The 27,367-nt window shown below is 34.6% G+C and overlaps 1 protein-coding gene across 1 annotated transcript in view; it reads left to right on the top strand.

Moving 5' to 3' along the window:
• Nucleotides 1-27,367, top strand: part of LOC145312176 (E3 ubiquitin-protein ligase listerin-like) — a 38,975-nt gene that overhangs the window by 9,176 nt on the left and 2,432 nt on the right. Inside the window, exons 10-27 of the mRNA XM_080151363.1 lie at nt 8,558-8,662; nt 9,023-9,116; nt 10,828-10,885; nt 11,423-11,519; nt 11,669-11,739; nt 13,994-14,112; nt 14,575-14,645; nt 15,100-15,253; nt 16,118-16,232; nt 16,791-16,930; nt 17,801-17,926; nt 18,951-19,076; nt 19,878-19,961; nt 20,517-20,584; nt 22,041-22,127; nt 23,343-23,395; nt 24,036-24,229; nt 25,951-26,055. Coding sequence (XP_080007489.1) covers nt 8,558-8,662; nt 9,023-9,116; nt 10,828-10,885; nt 11,423-11,519; nt 11,669-11,739; nt 13,994-14,112; nt 14,575-14,645; nt 15,100-15,253; nt 16,118-16,232; nt 16,791-16,930; nt 17,801-17,926; nt 18,951-19,076; nt 19,878-19,961; nt 20,517-20,584; nt 22,041-22,127; nt 23,343-23,395; nt 24,036-24,229; nt 25,951-26,055 — 1,867 coding nt within the window. The remainder of the gene's footprint in view (nt 1-8,557; nt 8,663-9,022; nt 9,117-10,827; nt 10,886-11,422; nt 11,520-11,668; nt 11,740-13,993; nt 14,113-14,574; nt 14,646-15,099; nt 15,254-16,117; nt 16,233-16,790; nt 16,931-17,800; nt 17,927-18,950; nt 19,077-19,877; nt 19,962-20,516; nt 20,585-22,040; nt 22,128-23,342; nt 23,396-24,035; nt 24,230-25,950; nt 26,056-27,367) is intronic.

Raw genomic sequence — 27,367 nt, 5'->3', positions numbered from 1 at the left:
GGTTTACTACAAAAAAAAAATCATCTCAATATCTTTAAAAATAAGCTCAGAACCTAAATTTCAGTGTTTTGGGGTCTTTTGCTCCACTAGCCCCTAGAGGGAATGTTCTAAAATGAAATCTTTAATGATTACTTAGTTTGGTTATGTTAAAAAAGTTTTCTGAAAAAAAAATCATCTCAATATCTTTAAAAATAAGCTTAGAACTAAAATTTCTACTGTTTGGGAGTCTTTTGCTCCACTAGCCCCTAGAGGGAAAGTCTCAAAATGAAATCTGTAATGTTTACTTAGTTTGGTTATGTTAAAAAAGTTTTCTGGAAAAAAAAAATCATCTCAATATCTCTAAAAATAAACTCAGAACCTAAATTTTTAGTGTTTGGGGGGTTCTTTTGCCACACTAGCCCCTAGAGGGAAAGTCACAAAATTAAATTTTTAAAGTTTTATAGGTAGATCCAGTCATGTAAGAGAGCTTACAAAAAGAATTAGGTTGATAACTAGAAAAACAAGCCAGGGCAAAATTTGCTATTGAATTTCATTTCCTATAAGTGTACTAACTTCCCCCCTCCCCCCTTATTTCATTTTTTTTGCCAGCCGCTAAATATTAAAACAGCTGTAGAGCGGCCAATTCTAAAGCTATGATAACCAAATTTTAGGACGAACTCTTAGTTTACATAACAAAAAAAATATTTTTTGACCATCGCCGAAAAACGGCAAATAACGGAAACCGCCATTTTCGGCGTTTACGGCGGTTGCCGACGCCAATTAAGTTTTTTATATGTTTATGATTACAGTAATAGACTACATACAAAATTGGCTGGTCTAGAGCTGTTTTGCTCCACTAGCCCCTAGAGGGAAAGTCCAAGGATGAAATCTGTAAGTGTACAAACTTCCACCTTAAATTTTTTTATGGAATATGGATATGATTATACATGAATTATAATAAAATTAACAAAATTTACCTATTATTGCCCTTTGGCGCATATCTTATTACAGACTTCCTCATTTGGCAACATCCATATAAGAAAACCTCTGAAATGTAGGACAAACGAACATAAACACTTGTAGCGTATCAGAACTTAATAAGAAGAATACTAAACACAGGTCTAAAAAAAATTTGAAGTAAAGTAAATTTGTTGCAATCTTCTTTAATACAGGAGAATTTTTAAGGACATTTTCAATTTATTTATAGAGATGATTTGCTTATAACAATGTACCTTGTTGTAATAGGAATCAGAATCCCAAAAATTAGCTGAATAAATAAAAAATCATCATGTTTTAGATGTACTTTCTAGTAACAATTATAAAGTTGCTACAATTCAAAAACCATACCTAATTATTATAGGAATCATTATACAAAGTTTGAAATTAATAGGACAATTCTAACCTGTTTAATTTAACCAGAAGAGCTAACTCTGCCAGAATAATAAACTTACATACAGACAGACAGACTTTAATTATATAAAAGCTTTGCTTTTAAAAAGCTGATATGAATTTACTCACTAACAGAATAATACTGATTAATTTTCCAATATTTTTCTCAACCAGAGTACACTTGAACAGAATATATTTGTTTTATTTTTGAATCTTTAACCATTTGAGGGTGAGGAGAAAGTTGAATGGCAGGAAAATGTTGGCAAATAAACTAATTTTTAAAAGCAAATCTACACTGCAACTCACTTTGTTTTTTCTCCCTGTTAATCTATCACTCTGTTTGAAATCCTATAAGGAAAATACCTAAAAAATATAAAAAATTAAAAATAAATGTAGTAAAAAAGTTACATTAATCCTTTACAGTCGGGCCCCTTGCCGCACCTTAATCGGTCGGGGGGGGGGGGGGGGGGCGTTCAACGCCCCCCTTATTATCTCAGTTACTGTCAGAGCTAGAGGGCTAAATTTTTTTGTGCAAGTTTCCTGTTTGATAATGAATTTCCGACCTTTTATAAGTCTAAGTCAATTTTCGCTTCCTTCACCCTTTTATTTAACAACCTTTGTTTTTAGGTCTTTTTTTACTTAAAAATTTCAAACGGCTGTAATTTTCTTATTTTTGAAGCTAGAAGAAAAACTTTTTTCCAGAAAATGTTTATCTTTATGTAAATTTTACATTAGAAATATCAAAATATAAATTTCTGCGGCCGCAGCTGTACTTGGCAGCTGCAAGCCGCCGCAGTCAGCGGTCGGCAGAAAAACGGCGGCGGATCTTCATGAAATTTTAATATGTAATGTAAACATGTAAGAAAATCTTAAGTTTAAAATTTGAAGTATCTAAGTCAAAAATTGCGGCCACAGGAGCCTTTTTAAGATTTCTGGAGACCTGGAGGATCAGGACCTGCAGGATCATACCTGGAACCTGAAAGTGACTTGAACACCTGTATTTTATATAAGGATGTACTACTAGAGGATTTTTTAGTATTTTGGCATGATAAATGCTTTAGTCAAAAAAATATTTTTGCTCTTTTCCTGGATGACCCTGCCAGGTTTGCTGGCATCCTGTGCCCTCCAGGATGGAGATATTAAAAAAATTCCAACTCTCAGTTATGTGTCATACCCATACTTAAAAAGTCAAGCAGTTTGGGCTCTTTATCTTTCACACACAGAAAATGCGATAGAAAAAACAGGATGGAAAAAATGGAAAATGAGATAGAAAAAACAGGATAGAAAAAAAACGCCCCCACCCCCCGACCGTTAAGGGTTGACAGACATCTAAATTATAGATAAAATTCGCCAACAATTTCAAGATCCATATTTCAACTCCATTTATCCCTGCAAACATAATTTACATTGATGCGAATACATTCAAACACATGCGACGCATGTGAATTAATTGATACTTTATCTAAAGTCGCTTGTAATAAAAGATTTAAATATATCTATGTATATAAAATACATTAATATACAGATTTTTATTTTTGTTTAAATTTTAATTATTGGTGGTGTTTAAACCACTTTTTTGAACAACGCCCCCATAAAACGTTTCCATGTATAAATTGAAGAAAAGTACATTAAGATATTAAGTACATCGATAAAGTATTTTTTTTCTTCATAGTATTTAAATTAATTTTTGAAACAAACTTAGAAAAAAAGCTTTTGAGATTTTAATAATAATTAATTAATTCTTTTTAAAAAAATTAATTTAAATATCTGAAAATTTGCCGTTAGTTCTTAGTTGGTATAAAACAAAATAATTTAGAGTAGCGGGGCTACTCTATTACTATTAATATTACAGAAATTTTAAATGAGTAGTAAGTAAATATCATAATATTAGCACCAGTTTTGTTAGCTCAGGCATTTGGAACCTTGTTTTTACTTATTATCCACGGAAAGATGTCTATAATACGATGTGGTAAATTACTCAGCTAAATTTATTGAGGATCTACAATATTTTGATATACATGATACAAAATATATTTTTTTTATTTAATGAAAAAAATATATTTCTTTTATTTCATGAAAAAAAACATTTTCTACTTTTCATCCCTTTTGTCCTTGTTAACACAGTATAAACTTTGTACAGCAGAGAAAGAGTGGGCAATGACAATAGTCCCCAAAGTTTTAAATAACGTTTTCTTATTTATTAGCTTAACAATTTTGGGGATTGAGTCAATTTGAATTGGTTGCATCAATAGGTTGAGTGTTCACACTTTTTAACCACAAATTTTAATCTACATAAGGGGTTATTCTAAGTATCATCATCGGGGATGTATATTAATTTATCAGCCATTGTCTTATCCCTTTAGATCCATTACACTCACTACTGTATACAACTTCTAATTTAATTTGCTTTTGTGTATTGATAAAACAATATGCTTATGTGATAATATGCGGAAATGACCGCACACCGTTGAATTGGTCTTTTCCCCCCCAACTAATTTGTTTCACTACGCCTCCCACTGTATAAAAGTAGTCAGTAATTAAGAACGATAAATCATGAGATATTTGATCATGCACCTCATGCGTGGACCCACCATATTCCCCACAACCAAAAAACAATTATAGGTTCTTGTTCTCTAAAAAAATACACATTAAACATAGAAAAGGTGTTTTTGAATATCTCTGAAAACAACGGTGCTTTTTAGAGCATAAAGATTTCAAAAAGTGTGTGTGATGACTTTTTCGGCCATTATTTTGTACTTTTTAGGTAGATTTATGAATAATAAAAATGTCTACTATTCTAAAAAGATATACAAACATATTTTTTGATTATTAAAATTTGTATTCAACAGATTGTAAATATTTAACATCTTAAAAATACAATTTATTTAAATTAAATTATCACATTATAAATCAAACGTTTTGTTGCAATCTATTGTTAAGATTTAATGCTCCATGACTGGAAAACCAGCTCATGACCGTAAATATTTCATCTTGTTACTTAAATTCCTACCCCCTCCCCCTGAATTTCCTCTATATTTGGTGCAAGACTGGATTTAATCTCCAAAATCTCCGCCCCCTTTTGACAAATTATACTTGTGTGTTATAATCCATCATAATAACTTCATTTAAATAGGGTAGGGTTTCTAAAAGGCATATTCATTTTAAAAATTCAAACCTTGATAACTTTTTCATCTTAAGAGATTTTTTTGTCAAATAAAAAGGTTTTTTTTCTTTTTACTATAAGCTACGTTATTATAGAAGATTCTTTTAAACCACGTGCATCATAATCAAGAAATATGAAAAAATGACAAATTGCAGTATTCTAAAAATGCTTTTGTGAGGAGGCAAAAAGCATTTCACCTTTAAAACTAATCAAAGTACTCTTCTTAGACCTTTTCCTAAATAAATATTGAAATTTTAAGATTTTTTTATACAAAATAGATGAGTTATTTTAATTTTTCTTGATCAACATTTTTCACACAAGGCATTTTTTGACACCATACACCTATCATAGAGGCTGCATTTTTAGAGATAATGAAAAACACCTTTTACAAGTTTGATGTGCTTTTGTACAGAGAACAAGGATATATAAGGGGGGGGTTTTTAATGCAACCATCTCGTAATCAGTGATTAAATGGCACTTAGAATTCGAATTTCGATCTGAAATTTTGCATGAGTAATCCTTGGTAGGTCTTTTTTCCCTAAATCGAACAAAAAGTTGGAAAAGTAACGGCTGGCGGCTGGCAGCTCAGCCGTTTAGCCGTTTTTTGCCTATTTTCAGGGCAAATTCATCATTAATTACGTAGGAATCAACTTTTAAAAACATATTTTTGGTTTAATTCATGGTAAATGATAGCAATAACCATTTTTTAAATTTCTAGTTCCAGCTGCTTAACGGCTAGAACCGGCTGAAAACGGCTGGGAGCTGCCAGCAGTATGAAGGGTAAATATAGCTTGTGACGTATCTAGGGTTAGGTTTTTATGGCTGCTGAGCTCAAAAATACTATTAAAAATAGTGGCCGCCCATCCATATGGCAGCTGGGTAACAGCTGCAGCTCAGCTGGGAGCGGCCAAGAGTAGAATGAGTAGATAGGGCTTGTGACGTGTCTAGAGGTAGGTTTTTATGGGTGCTGACCTCAAAAATACTAACAAAGATAGTGGCGGCCCATCCATATGGCAGCTGGGTAACAGCTGCAGCACAGCTGGGAGCAGCCAAGAGTAGAATGAGTTGATAGGGCTTGTGACGTGTCTAGGGGTAGGTTTTTATGGGTGCTGAGCTCAAAAATACTACCAAAAATAGTGGCGGCCCATCCATATGGCGGCTGGGTAACAGCTGCAGCCCAGCTGGGAGCGGCCAAGAGTAGAATAAGTACATAGGGCTTGTGACTTGTCCATGGTTAGGTTTTTATGGGTGCTGAGCACAAAAATGCTACCAAAAATAGTATTGGTCCATCCATATTTCAGCTGGGTAACAGCTGCAGCTCAGCTGGGAGCGGCCAAGAGAAGAATGAGTAGATAGGGATTGTGACATGTCTAGGGGTAGGTTTTTATGGGTGCTAAGCTCAAAAAAACTACCAAAAATAGTGGTGGCCCATCCATATGGTTGCTGGGTAACAGCTGCAGCTGTGCAGTAAGCTATTGTTTAAGACTCGGCTGTGAGCACTTTTTGGGACTATTGAAGGATAACAAAATATTAAATATTTCAGTATTGATTTAGTTGTTAGAACAGTTACCAACAGACATAAGTAAAAGTTTAAGACATAGCTTGTGATGTGTGGGGTAAGTTTTTATGGGTGCCAAGCTTATTAATACTCCCCAAAAATAGAAAGGCCGATCCATATGGCATCAGGGTAATGGCTGTTGCTCAGCTATAGCTGTTACCCAGCGTCCCTATGGATGGGCCCCCATTAATATTGGTAGTATTTTTGAGCTCAACACCCCCATAAAAAGTAAAGACCTACCCCTTGAAATGTCACATGCTATATCTATAACATATACTTTTGGCTGTTGATAACTGTTTTCAGAGGTTTTTGGTAGTTTTCAGTGAAATCTAGAAATTAAAAAAGTGTTACTAGTAATATGTACACGAAAAAAAGTTATAATGTTAATTGGGAGAAGTTTAATTCTACTGAAATAATAAATTTTTTGATATTCTCCTTGACACATCACAAGCAATGTCTTAAACCTTTACTTTTATCTGTTGGTAACTGTTCTCAGCAAATTTCAGCTGTTTAACAACTAAATAAATACTGAAGTATTCAATATTTGGTTACCCTTCAATAATCCCAAAAAGTTCCTACAGCTGAGTCTTAAACATTGGCTAACTGCACAGCTGCAGCTTTTACCCAGCAACCATATGGATGGGCCACTACAATTTTTGGTAGTTTTTTTTAGCTTAGCAGCCATAAAAACCTACCCTTTGACACGTCACAAGCCCTGCGTACTCATTCTACTCTTGGCCACTTTCAGCTGAGCTGCAGCTGTTACCCAGCTGCCATAAAGATGTACCGCCTCTATTTTTAGTAGTATTTTGGAGGTCAGCACAGCACCCATAAAAACCTAACCATAGACAAGTCACAATCCCTATGTACTCATTTTACTCCTGGCCGCTCCCAGCTGAGCTGTAGCTGTTACCCAGCCACCATATGGATGAAACTCCAATATTTATAGTAGTAATTTTGAGGTCAGCACCCATAAAAACCTAACCATGCATAGACACGTCACAAGCCCTATATACTCATTCTACTCTTGGCCGCTCCCAGCTGAGCTGCAGCTGTTACCCAGCTGTCATATGGACAGGCCGCCACTATTTTTGGTAGTATTTTTGAGGTCAGCACCCATAAAAACTTACCCCTAGACACGTCACAAGCCCTATATACTCATTCTACTCTTGGCCGCTCCCAGCTGGGCTGCAGCTGTTACCCAGCTGCCATATGGATGGGCCGCCACTATTTTTGGTAGTATTTTTGAGCTCAGCATCCATTAAAATCTACCCCTAGACACGTCACAAGCCCTATCTACTCATTCTACTCTTGGCCGCTCCCAGCTGAGCTGCAGCTGTTACCCAGCTGCCATATGGATGGGCGGCCACTATTTTTGGAAGTATTTTTGAGCTCAGCAGCCATAAAAACCTACCCCTAGACACGTCACAAGCCCTATCAACTCATTCTACTCTTGGCTGCTCCCAGCTGAGCTGCAGCTGTTACCCTAGACACGTCACAAGCCCTATCTACTCATTCTACTCTTGGCCACTCCCAGCTGAGCTGCAGCTGTTACCCAGCTGCCATATGGATGGGCGGCCACTATTTTTGGAAGTATTTTTGAGCTCAGCAGCCATAAAAACCTACCCCTAGACACGTCACAAGCCATATCTACACTTTATACTCTTGGCAGCTCCCAGCCGGTTCTAGCCGTTTAGCAGATGGAACTAGAAATTTAAAAAATGGTTATTGCTATCATTTACCATGAATTAAACCAAAAATATGTCTTTAAAAGTTGATTCCTACGTAATTATTGATGAATTTGCCCTGAAAATAGGCAAAAAACGGCTAAACGGCTGAGCTGCCAGCCGCCAGCCGTTACTTTTCCAACTTTTTGTTCGATTTAGGGAAAATAGACCTACCAAGGATTACTCATGCAAAATTTCAGATCGAAATTCGAATTCTAAGTGCCATTTAATCACTGATTACGAGATGGTTGCATTAAAAACCCCCCCCTTATTTTTTCTGTATTCCTTCTGGTTGTTTCTGAAAATTGAAAAACTCAGTTTTTTCTGACTCACCCTGTATGTAACAAAGAAATAATAGTAAGAGGGTCTTTTTTCGCGTATTTTCCGTAAAGTTGGATGTAACCCAGTAGTCAAGTGCTCTTATTAAGTCAAACTGTTCTTAATAAGAGCACTTGACTAAAAGGTTACACCTAAGTTTACGGAAAATATACGGAAAAAAACTAAATTAAGAACAATAACCTAACTTGATAAGTCTAGACTGGTTAGTTTTTGTAGAGTTAAGACTAAGAGTTGTCTTATAAAATTTAGGTGTCTGTATGATATACAGGCGCAAGGAAAAAAGCATTCATTATAGAGTCGAGTGCATGTGTCTTTTGATATTGTTAAAGTTTGAGTAAAATAAATTATTTGCGTTATAGTTAATTTTTATCCAAGCTACATTTTGATTAATATCTAATTCAGTGATGTAATGGAAAATCTCTTGGATTGTACTGCTGCCGTTGTTTACATGAACAATCTGGTTCAAGACACAAATTCATCACCAGATATAAGAAACTTAGAAGCAAGGTAATTTTATCTTATTTGCTTTGTAGTTTCCAAAAATTGAAAAAATACTGAATGTAGAATATACGTGGATATTATGACATGGTAAAAAATTGTCGTCGTTTTAGTTTGCTAACCTTGAACTTTTTTAATGTCAGTTTTTTCATCCAAAAGGAGGGTTGGAAATGAGATAGAATTGGTCGAAGGGAGGGGGGGGGGGAAGGAATCGTTATTTTAGCCCGCTGCAAGTTTCACTTTATTAGAGACCATGTAAATCTGGTGTAAGGTCCAAGTAATATCATACCTCTTTTTCTCATAATTTTAATGTCTTCAAAAATACCTACCATGTTTTCCACAAATTGAAGAATTATTGATTTGTTTCAGATTGAGTAGATCAGCCACTGTTCTGTTTTCAAGATTAAGCAAGAAAACATTGGACATTATTGAACAGAGAATATTTGAAAAATGCAATGATAATGTAGGTTTATACAAGATAAATTGTAACAACAGAAAAACATCTTTAAAAACTAGATTTTCTAGGGCTAGAACTTGAAAGAAAATTAAGGAAAAGAGATTGATCAGGGACTCCAAGGGGGGGGGGGGGGGGGTAAAGGGGATGATTACCTCCCCCAAATAAATAAAAATAGCTTGGACGTCCTTGAAGGTGATTTAGTAGCATTATGTAAGAAAGTAAGATTTCAGAGATTATGTAGGGTAAAGCGGGGCGATCTCGGTTTTGAGGTGAAGTCGGTATTTTTTTGACCACCTTCATTAAATGACATTTTTCTCCATGTTCTAATCGACTGACAGAAAAAAACATCAAATCAAATTTGTTCCTTATTAAATTGCCTACAAAAAAGTATAAAATGAAATTTTTGTGAGATGAATTTTTAGGGTACTTATTGGGTCTTAAAGTCGGACGACAAAAAAATTTTTTTCGATTTTTTTTGCTTCGGTCGGAAAAACGGTAAGTTGGACAAAAACTGGTAAGAGCTAGAGCTTAGACGTCTTCAGGGGACTTATTAATAATCTAATAGGCTATCCATTTCCGTTTAAAACTTTAAAAAAGCTTGTATAGTTTTTTCTTAAATCTACTAAAAGTGAAGCGGGGCGAATTCGGTTTTTTCACTTTTTATACTAACTTTTTCAATTTTATATAAAAAAGTGAAATTTTCGAGAAAAAAAGTCAAATTTCTCGTACTTAGAAAATTTTTTTTTTTTTTTGTAGAAAAAATTGTCCGATTTTTTTTGTGAATGCTCTTTATTACATTTAGCAACTTTAACCTTTAGGGTATGCTGTAATTAAATCAATATGTCATAGGTTTTTTGAAGCTGGAAAATCGACCACAGATTTTGCCAAACTTTTCTCTTTTTTTCAACTTGATTTTTTAAGGAAATTTTGCTAATAGAACTAATTTTTTTTTTGCCAAATCTATTCAAAATTGCCTTAATTTAAAGGATCAGGCCTTTAAAGTCATAAAAAGTTATTTTTTCTAGTAGTATTTTTATGTTTTTTATCAAAAAAAATTTCGAAAAAAAAAGTCAAATTTCGCGTACTTCGGAAAAATTATTTTTTTTGGTAGAAAAAATTGACCTAATCTTAATAAAATTTTTTGTGCATACTCTTTATTACATTTAGCAACTTTTACCTTTTGGGCATGCTGTAATAAAATCAATACGTCATCGATTTTTCGAAGTTTGAAAATGCCCTACCGACTTCGCCTCAAGGCGGGGCGAAGTCGGTGCCGTTTTAGAGATCAATTTTGACAAACTTCCCAAAGTCCTAGGTTTACGTCCTTTTAGGACCTGATCGACTTTTCCGAGATCTTTCTACTGGTCTTGGTCCCATTTAAAAAAAATAATTTTTACGATTTGCAGGTTCAAAAAACCGAAAAAAAGACCGAGTTCGCCCCGCTTTACCCTACAGTATAGTACAGGGTGTTTTTTATTTTAAGGAACAAAAGTATTGCTTTATTTAACCCACTTACCATTGGCAGAAGTTAAAGAATATCTCATTTTCTTTTCTTTTTTAGTGAAGACAATGAGATATTGATTATTTTCGTCAATGGTAAGTGGGTTAAATAAAGCAATACTTTGGTTAATTTAAATAAAAACACCCTGTATATTTATGATTTTAATGTTTTCGAAAAAATCATTTGCATTAAAAAAAGATCAAAAACTTTATTTAGGATGTGATGTATTCTCTTGGCTTGAGTTGGTTGCTTGGGGTCACTTACAGATATTCAGGAACAACAACTTAAACTTTCAGTAAAATATACAGGGATCTAAAGGGATAAGACAATGTCCGATAAATAGTTCTACGAATCTACATTCCCAATGTTGGATACTTCTTCTGTAGATTATAATTAGTGGTTGATACTTTTGAACACTGAACTAAATGAACCAACCAATCATAAATCAAGAACAGTCTCTAATGTGGTTAAACCTTGGAATAAGAAAAAAGTTAGGTATTATAAACCTTTGAGGACTAGTGTAATGAACAGCCGTATGTCCCATCACTCCCTGAAATCTCACTAAAACAATTAAAAACAAGGATGACAACATTCTTAAGTAGCGAAGCACAACGAAAATCAAGGATAAACATCGGTCAAAGTGAGTCAGTTATTGAGTTGATATGATCATAAATAAAAAGTAACTTTTGTAGTCATGATAATTTGGCCGCTATTCTTTTTCCTTCATTAATTCCATTTCAAGTTATTTTCCAAAAATTTTCTCAAATAAGATATATTATAATATTGAAAGTTTAAGTATATTGGAAAATAGATTGGGATCTAAGACTGAACAGATTTATAAAACCTGAGGAGGAAGACTTTACTAAACAATATAATATTCTTATCACACTGTTGAGACTATCCTCCAGGTAACAACTTATATTAGGGTAATTAACAGACAAACAACACTTAGATTGCATGACCTTTGTCTGAGAAGTCCTAACTATGCATGCTAATGATTTACGTCTCTTTACGGGCCAAGGCATTTTCCCTACTTTAACTTTAACTTTTTTTTTAGGTTTAATCTTGGAACTGGTTCATTATCGTCGTATGTCAGCCTTGCTACTGGTCAACTCATGAGTATTGGAGGTAAACAATACTGTGTGTGAGTAAGTGAGTGAGTGTGTGTGTGTGTGTGTGTCTGTGTGTCGTATGTCAACCTTGCTACTGGTCAGCTTATGAGAATTGGAGGTAAACAATACTGTTTGTGTGTGTGTGAGTGAGTGTGTGTGTGTGTGTGTGTGTGTCTGTGTGTCGTATGTCAGCCTTGCTACTGGTCAGCTTATGAGTATTGGAGGTAAAGAATACTGTGTGTGTGTGAGTGAGAGAGTGAGTGAGTGAGTGAGTGAGTGAGTGAGTGAGTGAGTGAGTGAGTGAGTGAGTGAGTGAGTGAGTGAGTGAGTGAGTGAGTGAGTGAGTGAGTGAGTGAGTGAGTGAGTGAGTGAGTGAGTGAGTGAGTGAGTGAGTGAGTGAGTGAGTGAGTGAGTGAGTGAGTGAGTGAGTGAGTTAGTGAGTTAGTGAGTTAGTGAGTTAGTGAGTTAGTGAGTTAGTGAGTTAGTGAGTTAGTGAGTTAGTGAGTTAGTGAGTTAGTGAGTTAGTGAGTTAGTGAGTTAGTGAGTTAGTGAGTTAGTGAGTTAGTGAGTTAGTGAGTTAGTGAGTTAGTGAGTTAGTGAGTTAGTGAGTTAGTGAGTTAGTGAGTTAGTGAGTTAGTGAGTTAGTGAGTTAGTGAGTTAGTGAGTTAGTGAGTTAGTGAGTTAGTGAGTTAGTGAGTTAGTGAGTTAGTGAGTTAGTGAGTGAGTGAGTGAGTGAGTGAGTGAGTGAGTGAGTGAGTGAGTGAGTGAGTGAGTGAGTGAGTGAGTGAGTGAGTGAGTGAGTGAGTGAGTGAGTGAGTGAGTGAGTGAGTGAGTGAGTGAGTGAGTGAGTGAGTGAGTGAGTTAGTGAGTTAGTGAGTTAGTGAGTTAGTGAGTTAGTGAGTTAGTGAGTTAGTGAGTTAGTGAGTTAGTGAGTTAGTGAGTTAGTGAGTTAGTGAGTTAGTGAGTTAGTGAGTTAGTGAGTTAGTGAGTTAGTGAGTTAGTGAGTTAGTGAGTGAGTGAGTGAGTGAGTGAGTGAGTGAGTGAGTGAGTGAGTGAGTGAGTGAGTGAGTGAGTGAGTGAGTGAGTGAGTGAGTGAGTGAGTGAGTGAGTTAGTGAGTTAGTGAGTTAGTGAGTTAGTGAGTTAGTGAGTTAGTGAGTTAGTGAGTTAGTGAGTTAGTGAGTTAGTGAGTTAGTGAGTTAGTGAGTTAGTGAGTTAGTGAGTGAGTGAGTGAGTGAGTGAGTGAGTGAGTGAGTGAGTGAGTGAGTGAGTGAGTGAGTGAGTGAGTGAGTGAGTGAGTGAGTGAGTGAGTGAGTGAGTGAGTGAGTGAGTGAGTGAGTGAGTGAGTGAGTTAGTGAGTTAGTGAGTTAGTGAGTTAGTGAGTTAGTGAGTTAGTGAGTTAGTGAGTTAGTGAGTTAGTGAGTTAGTGAGTTAGTGAGTTAGTGAGTTAGTGAGTGAGTGAGTGAGTGAGTGAGTGAGTGAGTGAGTGAGTGAGTGAGTGAGTGAGTGAGTGAGTGAGTGAGTGAGTGAGTGAGTGAGTGAGTGTGTGTGTCGTATGTCAGCTTTGTTACTGGTCAACTTATGAGTATTGGAGGTAAAGAATAAATGGATTTATTACTACTTGGATCTTACACCAGATTTTCATGTTTTATGATAAAGATAACTCTGTAGCGGGCTAAAATAACGATCTCCCCCATCCCCTCCCCTCCTAATGGATAAACGACCCAACTAATAAATGCGAGGGATTTTTCTCTTGTCATAATATTCACGTAATATTCTTCACCCATTGTTTTTTTTAAATTTTTATGTGGAGTTATTTAAGCTTTCTGGAATTTATTGCAATTTGTTTAAGTCACAATAGAAACTCATTAAAAGTACAACTAATGTATAAGTATAGATGTATAATTAGTAGACAACTACCTGATGGAGAACCTTTTCGTCTCCTAGCAAATTGCTTTCTGTTCTTCTGTAGGGACTCTGCTGAATTTTTATGTCTAATGTTAAGTGATATATGATATAGCTTATGTCCCCTTTTTTTTACCTTTTTAGTACTAAGATACACTTTTATATGGTGATTATGGTCAGATTAATCTCCACTTCTAGAACATAAAGACTTGACAAGCTGTCCCATTAGAGATCCTCGTTATTTGCCCACCATTGCGGATTTTTTGTTTGTTTGATCAAATCACCGTAATGTATGACGCCCTTCTACGAGTCTATGGATGCTCTTATCCTTGTTTTTAGAGTATTAACTTTAATAAATATTGTTCAGGATTGAAAACAGACGAGGGAACATGTTTGTTATGGTTTATTTCATCAAGTTTGGAATTAGTAAGATCTGGATCCAGGCTCCACGTTTCTGGTGTTGCAGACCTTTCTGGAGAGGTTAAGGTATTATGTCTACTTGTTTTTATTTAAAGCGAAGTTTTTCTACAATTATGTTCCCTCCGCCTGTAAGGGATAGCTCTTATCGTTGATTTAGGCATGTTAGAATTGTCCTATTGGTTTAAAACTTGGCATGAGTAATAGTAAGGTACGACTTGGAAAGATAAAAAAAATCTATAATCGTTACCAGAATGTCTGTACGTCCATTTTAAACATATTGATTTTTAACTTTTTAACAATAAAGGAGGATGGTTTATCAAGGTATATCTTAAATTCATTGTTTCTAGTGCTTTCGAAGATTCTGGAACTAGGTCTTTTTTGGTGTTTCAGTATAAAAATTAACATTAAAAACGTCGGGTTGACCGCCGCTCTTGCCATTCGCCGGTACAACAAAATGGGTAGGTATTATCCTCTTAGAAATATTTTTCAATTTTAAAATTTTTTATTAATATCATTTTATTGCCTAAGGTTTTGTTAGAAATGGTGAGAGATTGGAAAGAGGAAAGCGAGGCAGATCTTCTCTATAGTTCAGACGTCAGGTTGCAAAAATACATCCTTATATTAAAGTAACAGGATGTCTGTCTGTCTGTATCTTAATTTCGTTAACCGCTGGGCTAATATGGGTCTCCTTCTTTACTTTTACTTTTTTAAACTAAATTTAAAACAGAAGGATTGACTTACTACACCCCCTACCCCCTCAAGGCCTCTAGGAGCCTAGCCTATTACTAGATTAAGTATAAGCATACAAAGAGTTAAAAGGGGCGTCGTAGCTCAGTGGTAACGCACTGAGTTACGGTGGTGAGAGTTCGAGTTCAAGTTCCCATGTGGCAACTCGAATTTCTCACACACACACACACACATACAAAGAGTTATTCTTTTTATTTTTAGTTATAATGAGTTTAATACTGTAGTACTTTATTTTATAAACAGGGGAAAAGGGGTAGGTTTGTTACGACTGAATATAATGGGATTATGTAAAATATTTTATTTTAGTTTATCACCCTGGCCAATAGTGAACCGTGTATGTTCTGTGATCAATCTTCTCAACTTGACAGTGACCAAGTTCCAGGAGCATATCTCCAGTGAGATGTGGGACCTGATCATGTGCAGCCTGGTGCAGTGGGTCGCAAGTTGCGAGGAATCAAGGAATGTTACCAGCTTTAATTTTGCAATTCCGTAAAGTTGGGTGCCGGGTTTTAGTCAAATGCTCTTATTAAGTCAAAATGTTCTTAATTATGCCCAAATGTATACCTAAATATGTAATGGTTCTTATGTAAGAACAGTTTGACCTAGGAAGAGCATTTGACTACAAACCAACACTCAACTTTACGGAATTACACGAAAAGAATAACATATCTATAGTATAGATGTATATACAGACAACTACCTCCCTTCATTTTTCAAAAACCTCTTTCGTCTGCTTCTAAATTATTTTCTGCTACTTGGCTGTATAATATAAGCGATACCATTGGTTGAATTTCAATGACTCAATAGAAATGTTGCACAAGATGTATGCGATGGGTAGATACAGTTATTTAACCATTTCTCCCTTTAGTGTTTTACTCTAATAAAAGAATAACCTTGTAATTGAGCTCATTAAGTATATGCGTAGATATATTAATTAGCTTGATATGTCAGCAACATATTATTTGCTATTCGAATTTATGTTATAGCACTTATGGTATTATATTTAACAGTTTACTATTTTTCCTTAATCTTAATTTTTCTTGTTTGTACCTTAAGATTTCACTCTTTATGATAAAGTTTAAAAACTAGAATATAACTATTTTTATTTATTCTTGTTGATTTAATAAATCGATTAGTTAATAGTTTAAAGAATGTTAAATGAGGGCATAACCTTTACACAATTTCACCATTATATAAAAAATGAAAAAGGTATTACTTAAACAAAAAGGGAAGATTCAAATGTGAAAACTTCAACAATGATTATACTTACATGTCAACTGAATATTTTTGAATTGTAATAAACTAACACTGGTAATGTAACAGGGATAGTTTGTGTTCAAGACCCGGCTGTCTCATGTTCGGCATAGCCGTCTCCAAACTTGTGACCACTGTAAGCAAGGCATTGAGGAGGCGTGGTGCACATCCGGCTTTGTCACAAGGTAAACAACACATAAAGCATCCGTTAGTCGTAGGGGAGGTGATAGGTTCGAATCTCGGCCTGACACCGCGTCATAACTTAAGATTTAAAAGATGGTTCCTATTTTTAACCCTTGGAGCCTATTGTAATAAACAACCCATTGTCCCCTCCCTCTCTGCTTTTGTTTCATTCCAGTTAATTTATCATGTAGCAACTTAAGTTCTTGGAAACTGCTGTAATGTGAATAAGCAGGATGTTTGATTTTTAAAGATGTGTTTTATTAACTTTAGTGTGACTTTGATAAGATAGCAGTAAAAATCTGACATTGAGGAATTGGACAATGGACGATAAACAATCTCCTCTCTAAATATTTTATATTTACTTGAAAGAAGATAATTACGTTAATTACCTAGACTTCCATTAAAAATATGCATTGAATAAATTATTATACCTCAATCATATTAGAATCATAGGTATAGTCTGGTTGTTTTATTTATGTACATACTTTTATAATGGTTGGTACCAAAGTTTTTCAAAATTAAAAACAAAAATTTTAAAAATGCATCATATATTATTTAAGGACCACTTGCAGAAAAGGTTGCAGAAGGAAACCAAGAAGTAGGAACAGATGTTTTTGTTATCCCTAACAAACTCCGAGATGAATGGGAGGATTTCTTTGCTGAAGGAATATTCACAGTTCTTGTTCCTTTGTATATAAAGGTAACATATTTAAATTTGGAGAATAGTATTTTGAATAGTAGAATAAAAACGACTAGTATTGTTATGAGACTGTTTAAAAACAAAGATCTATAAGACAATGGCTGATAAACTAATGTACATCCCCAATTATGAAGCACAAAATTACACCTTCTGTAAATTTAAATTAGTGGTTGAAACGTTTTGACACTCAACTTAATCAATCAACTAATGACTGCCAGTCAACGAATAAGAAAACTTTATTATATAACTTTGGGGACTAGTACCTTTATTAAAAAGCCCAATGTTTCCTTCTTCCCTGGTTTAAAAATAATGATTAATATTGATTAAGGGGGGGGGGAAGTTCTGACACATTTGCGTAAACGGTGATTATTGGCTTTATCTTTGGACTGAGAGGATAGGTTATTAGGGATAAAATCATTCTTATATGATGAATTTCCCCCAGATTTAAGATTTTTTGGATAGGCCTCCAGGTTCCGGAGCTCCAGGCCTCCAGGTGGTCTCTGTACAGGTAAAAATGAAAAAAAAAAATTTTTTTTAAAGTTAAAAATCAACTTATAAAACAAAATATGCATATTTTTTCTTCAAATATGTGAATAATATTAAAAAAGATGCATATTTTGTTTTATAAGTTGACCTGTAACTTTAAAAAAAAAATTTTTTTTTTTCAATTTTACCTGTACAGAGACCACCTGGAGGCCTGGAGCTCCGGAACCTGGAGGCCTATCCAAAAAATCTTATATCTGGGGGAAATTCATCATATAAGAATGATTTTATCCCTAATAACCTATCCTCTCAGTCCAAAGATAAAGCCAATAATCACCGTTTACGCAAATGTGTCAGAACTTCCCCCCCCCCCCCCCCTTATTGCAGGTGTCCACAGGAAAAGAAGAACTATACAGCTGTAGCCTGCTATGTTCCAGCCTTGGGGAGGCCATCATCCACACACCTCTCCCCCTTCTTCTACAGTGTGATCTTCCCCCGCTCTATATGGTTCAGGTATTGTTGTGTTTTGGTACCAGTGACGTCATTTATTGGTTATTAAGTAGGACACGTTTTATTATTATTAGTTGGTAGGTAGTTAATTTGGGATCTTAAGTTTTAAGACTATGGACAATGATTTTATATACAATATACATCCCGATGATAATAAACAAAAGTACCTTTTCTGGAAATTAAAATTGTTGGTTACAGGTTTTGGAACAAAAATTTTAATAAAAGTACCCAAGTTTCTGAGCCAACGAATAAGATAGCATGGTCATTAACTATAGGTACCAGGCTTATTTAAAGTCCGATGTCCTCACCCTCCTTGGTAGTTAATTATAATTAACAATAATTAATATTATTTTTCGATAACGGGCCGCCCAATTGCCCAACCCTTTTGGGCAAATGTCGTAAACAGCATATAAAAAGATTATAAAATAGGCTAAAACCAAACCGAGACTTATTAGTAGAAATAGAATAGCCAAAAACCATCTCAGGACCGAAAAAAGCTTCACTTGAAAGGAGAAACATATCGGATCAGCGGTCAGCAAAATCCTTCTCTTGATACAAAAAAGATAACTAATTTATATAATAGTCAATATCACCCAAAAAAAAAAGGCCCGCCCCCCCCCCTCTTTTTTCACCCCCAAATCTGCCCAAAAGGACCGATAAAGGGCGACCCAAAACTTCCCGCCTGATTTGACAACCCTGCTCTCAACATTGTCTCTAGCAGGGAGGAAGGGGGTATTGGGCTTTTTATAACACTACTCCCCAAATTATTATAGTACCGTTTTCTTATTCGTTGGTTCAACAACTTTGGGGACTTTTATTTATTGAATTTTAATAGGTTGGTTCATTGAGTTGAGTGTCCAAACGTTTCAACAACTATTTATAATCTACAGCAGGGTAATTTTGTGTATCGTCGTTGGAGATGTACATCAATTTATCTGCCATTGTCTTATCCCTGGTGTATACTTTGAATATTTCAGGATAGAATATTTGTAGAATTAACAACCTGACACTGAAAATATTTTTTTAGGATGTTGACGCAGCAGAATTGCCAGATAATCTCACCTTCCTGCTAAACAACTTTGGACCGAAGCTGTCCTGCAGCTACCGCAGCTTTCAGGTTGCAGCTGCTCATATTCTGGCGGCTATAACTAAGGCAGGCTTAATGTGATGTGTAAATGGGTTTATAATGTGCTTGAACTTGGAGCTTGATAGCCCTCGTGGCTAGACAAAAGTGTCTCAGCCAACTCCATGACTACTTAGGCCCAAACCCTAAGAAACTATGGCTAATCAATCAATAAGCATGTTTTTTTTAGAGAATACCTGCAATTTTCAGTTTTACCTAAAGAGTAGGTATGTGAAAACATTACAACATAAACAAACACCCCCTAAATTTGTAGTAAGAAAAGTCCATTTCTTAAATAGGAAGATTTTTGATAAAAATTTCGAAGTTTTTAATATTTTAACTAAGATTCTAAATCTGTAAAAGTTAAATAGTCATTAGAGGAAAGGAAAAAAAACTTAAAACCTATTTTTAACATAAGAAAAATGAGCTTTTGTTTATAAAGTAATGTTATTTCTAATCACTAGGTACAATGGCAAGGAATAAATATTAATGCATTACCTTCAAAAGGACCTATTATACTTGAAATATCTCCAAGTTAAGAGGAAGTAAAAGTTTAATTAAAAAAACCAAATTTTCTTGCATAATAACTATTATAAAGAAACAGAATGTCTTTCTGTTTTTTCTGTACCAAATGATCTCGTTCACCGTTGTATCGATGTGGTTCTCCTTTACAGGATAGCTTCTCATAAGTCCTGGAAAGGTTTATAACTATTTTCGCTAAAAAAAATACAACTAACCCCATTTAGCGACAAAAAAAGCCATTAGTCTCAATTAAAGTACAAGCTTATTGAATGTAAGCCCATTTACTTATCCCTTAATTGCTGATACTAGGAGATTGCTGGACAAATAGACGCCACTAGTGACACGGAGGAGTGTGAAATTCCTAGAAGATTACTAGAGATTATGACTCAGGGATCAATACTTAAATTTTATCAATATTTATTAGATATTTTAAGGAACAGACCTTAATTTTAGAAGCTTTTTATAGTGCTTATATAAATGACGTAATACTGGCCTGCCATTGGTAATTTAGTCTGTTTATTGGCCTATCATTGATCATTCGTATTGTATTGCGTCATTTTTTTATAGGCACTAAAAAGAGCTTCTTAATTTTATGTGTTCTTTTTTGTTCATCGGTAAGCAATGTGCTAGCTAAGTGATAAGTTTAGTTTTTATTTTCTCTGGATAAAAAGTTAATTTCCATAAACAAATGGTTAGGTAAAAAATAAATATTTTGTGAAATTTACAACAAAATTGAAACTGCAGGTACAAAAATGAGACTGCTAATTTTTTCGCATTATTCCGTAAAGTTTTGTGCAAGCTTCCAGTCAAATGCGCTTATTAAGTACAGTTTGACCTAATAATCGCATTTGGCTAGAAGCTTGCACCTAATTTTACTGAATATTGCGAAAAAAATGGCGCTCTTTATCAATTTTCAAAGACTAAACCGTATTTGATGAATATCAGGGAGAAATGGTTTTGTCAAGCTTATTATCAGAGTTTAGTATCTGCGATAGTGTACCAGAAATGCCATCAGGGATTATAGTTGTCATTTATCATCTAGTACAGTAATAAACTGTTTTTGTCTGTAGCGAAGGATCTACCTAATCGCTGAGCCGATATGGTTCTTCTTTACAGTGAAGGTTCTTATTAGGTTAGGTCGATTTTGGACATTTTCTTCTGAGACCAAAGCGGGGATCTGCAAATTATATATATGATTAGTAGAATCAGGGACTTTTGACCGCTTCAAAAAATCTCGTTCCTAGCCTGAGAAAACCTCAAAAAACCTCTACAAATTGGACAATTCTCAATAACCTTTTAAAATCATGGTTTTTAGTAATTTCTAAGGCTAGGAACGAGATATTTTGAAACTGACAAAAGTTCCTGATTCTACTCCTCAAGGCCTTTCCTGGGAGCAACATGAAGCCATCATTCTCATTCAATAATTTTTTACTCTCATTTACAAATAGCTATACAATTGTATGTCTGGTCGTTGGGAAAAAGTTGGTAACTAAAGGATAAGGAAGCGAAATATGACTTAACTTTGATTGACTTATAGTCGGAAATTCATTATTAAACTGGGAAATGCACAAAAATATTTAGCCCTCTAGCACTAATAGGAACTAAGATAATAATTGGAAATGACTTGAATGTCGTCTTTGCATATTTCTTATTATTGAATTACATTTTTAAGTGGTCGCATTCTAAATCTCAATTTTTTAAAATTCTTTTTTCGGTCAGAAATTTTCTTTAAGAGTTAGTTTTATCTGTTGCACATCCCCTCTTTGTCTAAGTTCTATATGAACCCGCCCTAGTTCTTATAGATTAAGGGAAGATTTCTAACTATTTTTTGGAGGGTATCTCCAACCTCTCAATAAAGACGGCCTTCACCTTTTCTTTTTAAACTCAAAGTAAAATGGGGGTTGCGAATTTTCCCTATTTTAAGTGCCACTAGATGCTTCTAGGGACGAAACCGCTAGTAATCTAGGAAGATTGTTTGTTTATTATTATCTCTGGTAATAACTAAGTTTATCACCAGCTCTTAGATATCAATTTTACTCATATTTTTGAAATTGAAAAAAATAGACGATAGGTAATACCGAATAAAAGGGGGGGGGGGGGCGAAAGTGACACTTTTTGAAACCAAAACTAAGAGTCAACAAAGGAACTGAACTAAAAAAAGGGTTACAGGTCTGAGATTTTGCATGGCAGTTGCTTTATAGGGGTACAATATGGAACTGTGAAGAAACGGCGGCGCAACCGCCGTTTCCCGCCGTAATTTTTGTTGCCTTTTCTCGGCGGTTTTCGGCGGTTGCGCCGCCGTTTCTTCACAGTTCCATATTGTACCCCTATAAAGCAACTGCCATGCAAAATCTCAGACCTGTAACACTTTTTTTAGTTCAGTTCCTTTGACTTTTAGTTTTGGTTTCAAAAAGTGTCACTTTCGCCCCCCCCCCCCCCCCTTTATAATAACATATATAATGTTGCAACAGGAACTGTAGCTTTCTCTCAGAGCCTGGGATATCTACTTTGCTGGAGGGTTGTACTTTGTCTCCTGGATAACTCCAGTGATATTGTCAGGCATATATAACTATACAATCATAAATAATAAAATAATACCTAGTTATTTATCGCATCGTATTATAAACAGTTTCCATGGTTATTAAAATGAAAAATAATAAGATTAAAACCAGTTTTGGTAACATCGAGGGGCGTACTGCTCGGTCTAACAAAACTGGTATTGAATTTGGTGATTTATATTTTAATAGACTTGGAAAATTGTCTGTAAATTGATGCTATTCATGATTTTTCAGTAGAAATCTTTTTTTAGCAATCTCAAGAACTTAACTGCATTTTTCTGTACATATTAAGATTTCATTAAATAATACAAATAGGTAGTTTAAAAGAAACTCAATGTTACATAAAAACATTCTTACACTCCGAACGTAAAAAAGCTAAACTTTATATAACAAGCCTTTGGAGTTAAAAAAAATGTTGAAGACATTTTTTATTAGCGAAGCTACTCTATAATTCACCTTGTCCGTCCGTCAGTCCGTAACGCTATGGGGGAAATGGGATTTACTCAGCTCCTGTAAAAGGTAGAATGCTGAAATTTTTTGACAACGTTTCTATCATTAAGGAGCACAATTAATTACAAAACATCGATAGCGATAGGACCGCTTTTTAGCAGGGTTTAGGCTATTTTTGTATTTTCCACATTTTTCTCCATATCTTTGGTGTTTATGGTACGATTTTCAAAATAATACATATCAAAATCAAATTTCCTGTTGTTTAAAGCAAACAACCATGACGGTTAGACTTACTTTTTGCAGGTTTTTGGCTATTTTTAAATTTTTCTATATCTTTGATGTATAACGTCCGATTTTCCAAATTTTATTAAGTTAGGATTTAAAAATTAAATTGTCTGTCGTTTTAAGAAAACAAGCATGGCGGTTTTTGCTATTTTTATATGTTTTACATATTTCCCCATATCTTTGGAGTTTTTGGTCCAATTTTAAAACTTTTTTGGGATATCAGTATCAAAATAATTTTTCCCATTGTTATGAGCATCTTTTATGTAATTTACTTTGACCGTCATCATTATACAAAATAAAACAGGGTTTCTTGTTTATTTTCTCCAATAAATCAATTAATGAATACACTTTAGATATACGTATATGATTTTTTTTGTGCTTCGCTACTTATGGATGTTGTCATCCTTGTTTAAACCATAATTCTAATAAAAGTGTTTCACTTGTCTTCGATATTCTATACCTAGTTATGTTATATTTCAAGGCCAAGATTTTCTCAGTTTTTGGATAATCATGATCATATCAGCACATTATTAGGTAACAATGTTTAAATCTCCGTGGCTTAACAAGAGAAGCATCCGCTCGTCGTCGCGTCGGGAAGGTGAAAGGTTCGAATCTCGGCCCGAATCTGCGTAATAATAAAGATGTTAAAATGGTTCCTACTGCTGCTATATCAGGTGCGCGAGAAGGAAGGCCTTGGCCAATAAACAGGCGTAACTCCCTACCATGCACTGACCTCTCAGTCAAAGGTTGTGCAATCAAAGGGTTGGTTGTTTTATGGATGTTATTTAGCCTCATATCCTTGGGTGTTAGTTTATCACATCCTATTACACGCGAATGGTGCTAGGGATTCTGTATGTCATCACTAAAAAAAGGAGAATCACTCCCTTAAGAGGTGAGTAAAATCAAGAAAGACAATATCTTAAAATCGTATTATAAAAACTACAAAAAGCAGTTGTAGTTACCTAGTTCATAATAATCTTAGCATAATCTACAGAAAACTTTAGGAAAAGTGTTTAACCGCCTGAAAAACGAACTCTAAACCACTATAAGGGCAATTGAAGATTACATAAAAAAAATAGATTCCTATCGGTTCCTCTGTCACTTTGATAATTTTCTGTAGACAGAAAGTCTTTCTTTAGTTATTTGGATCTTCCTACTTATCCTACTATTTCAGGAAATATTTTTAAATTATTGCCAACCAACTCCAGCCGGCTGCAGGATATATTCGTTGCCGGCGACCTGGAGATTGAGCGGTCAGCTGTCAGCTGCGAGCTGGAGGAACTGGCGGCCAGCTGCTGGACTCAAGTTTGCAGACATTTACCCGCCTTTGCCAGACAATGGTGGTCCAGACTTGATAAAGAGAGTCAGGTATAGTTGGCTTTGTTCAAGTTTTATCCTTTAGGTAGGGGACAATGGACTGTAAATAATTCGAACTCCCACAGATTTTTCTCTCTGTTGTTTTCAAAGCTGAACTTTTATTGGTGGTACAAAATGGATTTATTATTACTTGGAAAATACACCAGATTATAGTGAACTCTAAGATAGTGAAACTTGTAGCTGGCTAAAATAACGATATTCCCATCCACCCCCTTTACCCCTTCCTCTCTTAGTGGATGAACGAACTGACTAATAAGTGATGTCCATGTTAGCAACCTAATTTGACGACAATTTTCCCCTGTCATAATATCCACGTATTTTCTATATCCATTGCATGGTACAAACAAGTTAAAAAAATTCATATTAAAATCTTAATTTTGAGGATGATGACCTTTCAGATGCTCCTGTTGGTGGTGATGGTGAGCCAAATGTTATCTAAGTACATGCCCATTACAACAACTTGTCTATTAACCTATGTACCATTTTTTGTAGTCATAGCAGCCTCCAATGGGGCCTTCCGACAAGAAATATAACCATCTTCTAAAAACTGCAGTATTCACCTTATGAATTGAAGTAAATAAAATTGCAATTCTTTTCTTTTTTAATAATGCTGGGCTGGAGGATGCTATAACTACAAAAATTGGATCATAGTTTAATATATAAGTTGTCATCATGGACATGCACTTTGATAACATTTGGCTCACCATCACCACCAATAGGGGCATCTTAAAGGTCATCATCCTCAAAATCAAGATTTTAAAATAGATTTTTTCAACACACCAAAAAACATTTTTGTATAATTTTCAGGGTAAATTTTATCTTTAACATGTATTTAGGTTCATCCATAAGACTGGGGGTCAGCAGCTGTCCTCTAAAGTGATAGGGATCGAATTTATTTTTTTCATACATTTATTATTTAGAAAAATCATTAATTTCTACCTTATACTATATTTCATAATAATTAATGCATAAATCCCTTAAAAAAATATTATTTTATCATAATCAATCTTTAAAAGAGGAGAAAAGTGCCAAAAAACCTTTTTTTTGTTGCTCTGTTTTGGATTTGCATAATATATTTGTTCACCAGTATTACCCCCAAATGCTGTTTTTGAGATCTTGTGCTTTATTGGTGCTGACTAATTAAAAAATAACAGTGGAATTTTGTAACCAAAAGAGGCATCTACATTTCATATTTATTGTAAAATCATCCTAAATGAATAATAAAGCTGCTATTTTGAAAATTCAGTATTGCATAATATGTTTGTTCGGGGTTTAATATTTCCAAACAAACTTGTACAGAAAGGACCATCAAAGGTGATATAGATTAGTTGTAACTGATCAAAATATATTCCTACTTATGAGCTGTGTGTTTTTTTTGTGTATATAGTCTATTTTCAACACTAGTGCCGTGTAGGTATTGTTCTAATAATATTGTTCTAATTTTTCTCGTATTAATTCGAAACCGATTATATAATATCCAGTGGATTAGAACCGGATCTCATCCATACGAAAAAACTATGTCTAGCATCGTATTATATCCAGTTTTCTACGAATATAAAAATGTACAATCATAGGATTAATACCAGTTTTTTTAGCCCTTGCCTTCGTCATCTCGGGACTAAATAAACTGGTTTTAATCTTATAATTGTACATTTTATATCCGCAGAAAGCTGTATAAGCTAATACGATGTAAGAAATAACTAATTTTACAGAATGTGGTAGAAAAGCTGACCTGCAATTACGTGACACCAGCTCTCTGGTCTAAGGAGGTGGAGATAATCTCTTCTTCGGAAAAGTCTGAGAACTTGACTATAAAGGTAAGTTTCCTGTCATGATTAATACAATACTATCTGCTACGCCCCTAGAGTCCCAAAGGGGCAATTAAGGTGATTGGGGGGAGGGAGGTTGTATTCGACCCTCCCATTTTTTTATTTTAGTTTCAAGAAGAAAAAATAGGTTTTAAAAAGTCTTGGCGGGAAGGGGATTTTTTTCCTTCCCCCAAAATAGTCATAATTCTTCACAGGACAAATAAGAAAGTTATACTGTAAAGAAGAACCGTATCCGTTCACCGGTTAGCGAAATCCTTCGGTACAGACAGACACAGATCCTGTTACTTTTGTATAAGGATTTATTTTTGTTTGTCTATATTTGCTTAAGTATGACATTACGAATAAAAGGGTAATGAGGTTGAGTAATAATGGTGAGTGCTTTATTAGAGTTTGAGATTCATAATGGCTTCATTTAATAAATTTTTGGCTGAATGAGGGTGGAAGGGGGGTTAAATGCAACTATCTCGTAATTAATGCACAACAAAATGGCATAGAATCCAAATTTCGTTATAAAACTTGGCATGAGTAATTATTTGTAGGTATATTTTCCCTAAATTGGACAAAAAGTTGAAAAGTAAAAAGCTTTATGGCCAGGGATAAGGGATAGGAAACCTGGCCATAAATTAGGTCTCGGCCTGGTTTTGAAAGGGATCATGCAACTTTTACCATTTGCCTAATTTAATGACCTTACTGGCGGACGGCTCATATTGGCTACCGCTCTAAACCAATAGTGTTCTGTGATTTGGGCTTGTTTTGTATCAACCAAAACAAGCCCAAATCACAGATGGCGGAAATTTTACAAGCAGACAATTCTAGAAAAAATAATGATTTCGTCTGCTACGAAAAAATAAATATAAATGGTGTTAGATCACATTAGTTTAATTATTAAATCTGCTTAGAGTTAAACATTAAAAAAGGGCCACATAGAAAAAACAAAAATAACGGGATTATTTTTTTGGAAAGAAGGTAGCTACGAATTTTCATTTGGTAGTTTATAAATTAGATGTTGTATTTTGAATTTTAAAAATTTAGTACGGAGTTGATACAACACCTTCACCCTAATTTTTGTACAATACAACACAGTACAGATATATCATTACATTATATCCAGTATAGTATCCAAAGAACTTGATAGAATGTTACCCAAGTGCATATTTATTTATTTATTTTGAATTTTAATTAGCAATGAAATTTTCAAATAAAATTTTTACTCATTAATAAAAATGCAAATAATACAAACTAAAATCTGTCTGAGGGAAACCCAACGATAGCTTTCTGACAGTTCAAATTACCAAAGTAA

This window comes from Acartia tonsa, chromosome 2, assembly GCF_053477335.1.
Source record: "Acartia tonsa isolate MP-2025a chromosome 2, ASM5347733v1, whole genome shotgun sequence".
Classification (NCBI taxonomy): Eukaryota; Metazoa; Arthropoda; class Copepoda; order Calanoida; family Acartiidae; genus Acartia; species Acartia tonsa.
The sequence above is the reverse complement of the archived record's forward strand: the minus strand, read 5'-3'. Positions and strand labels throughout refer to the sequence as shown.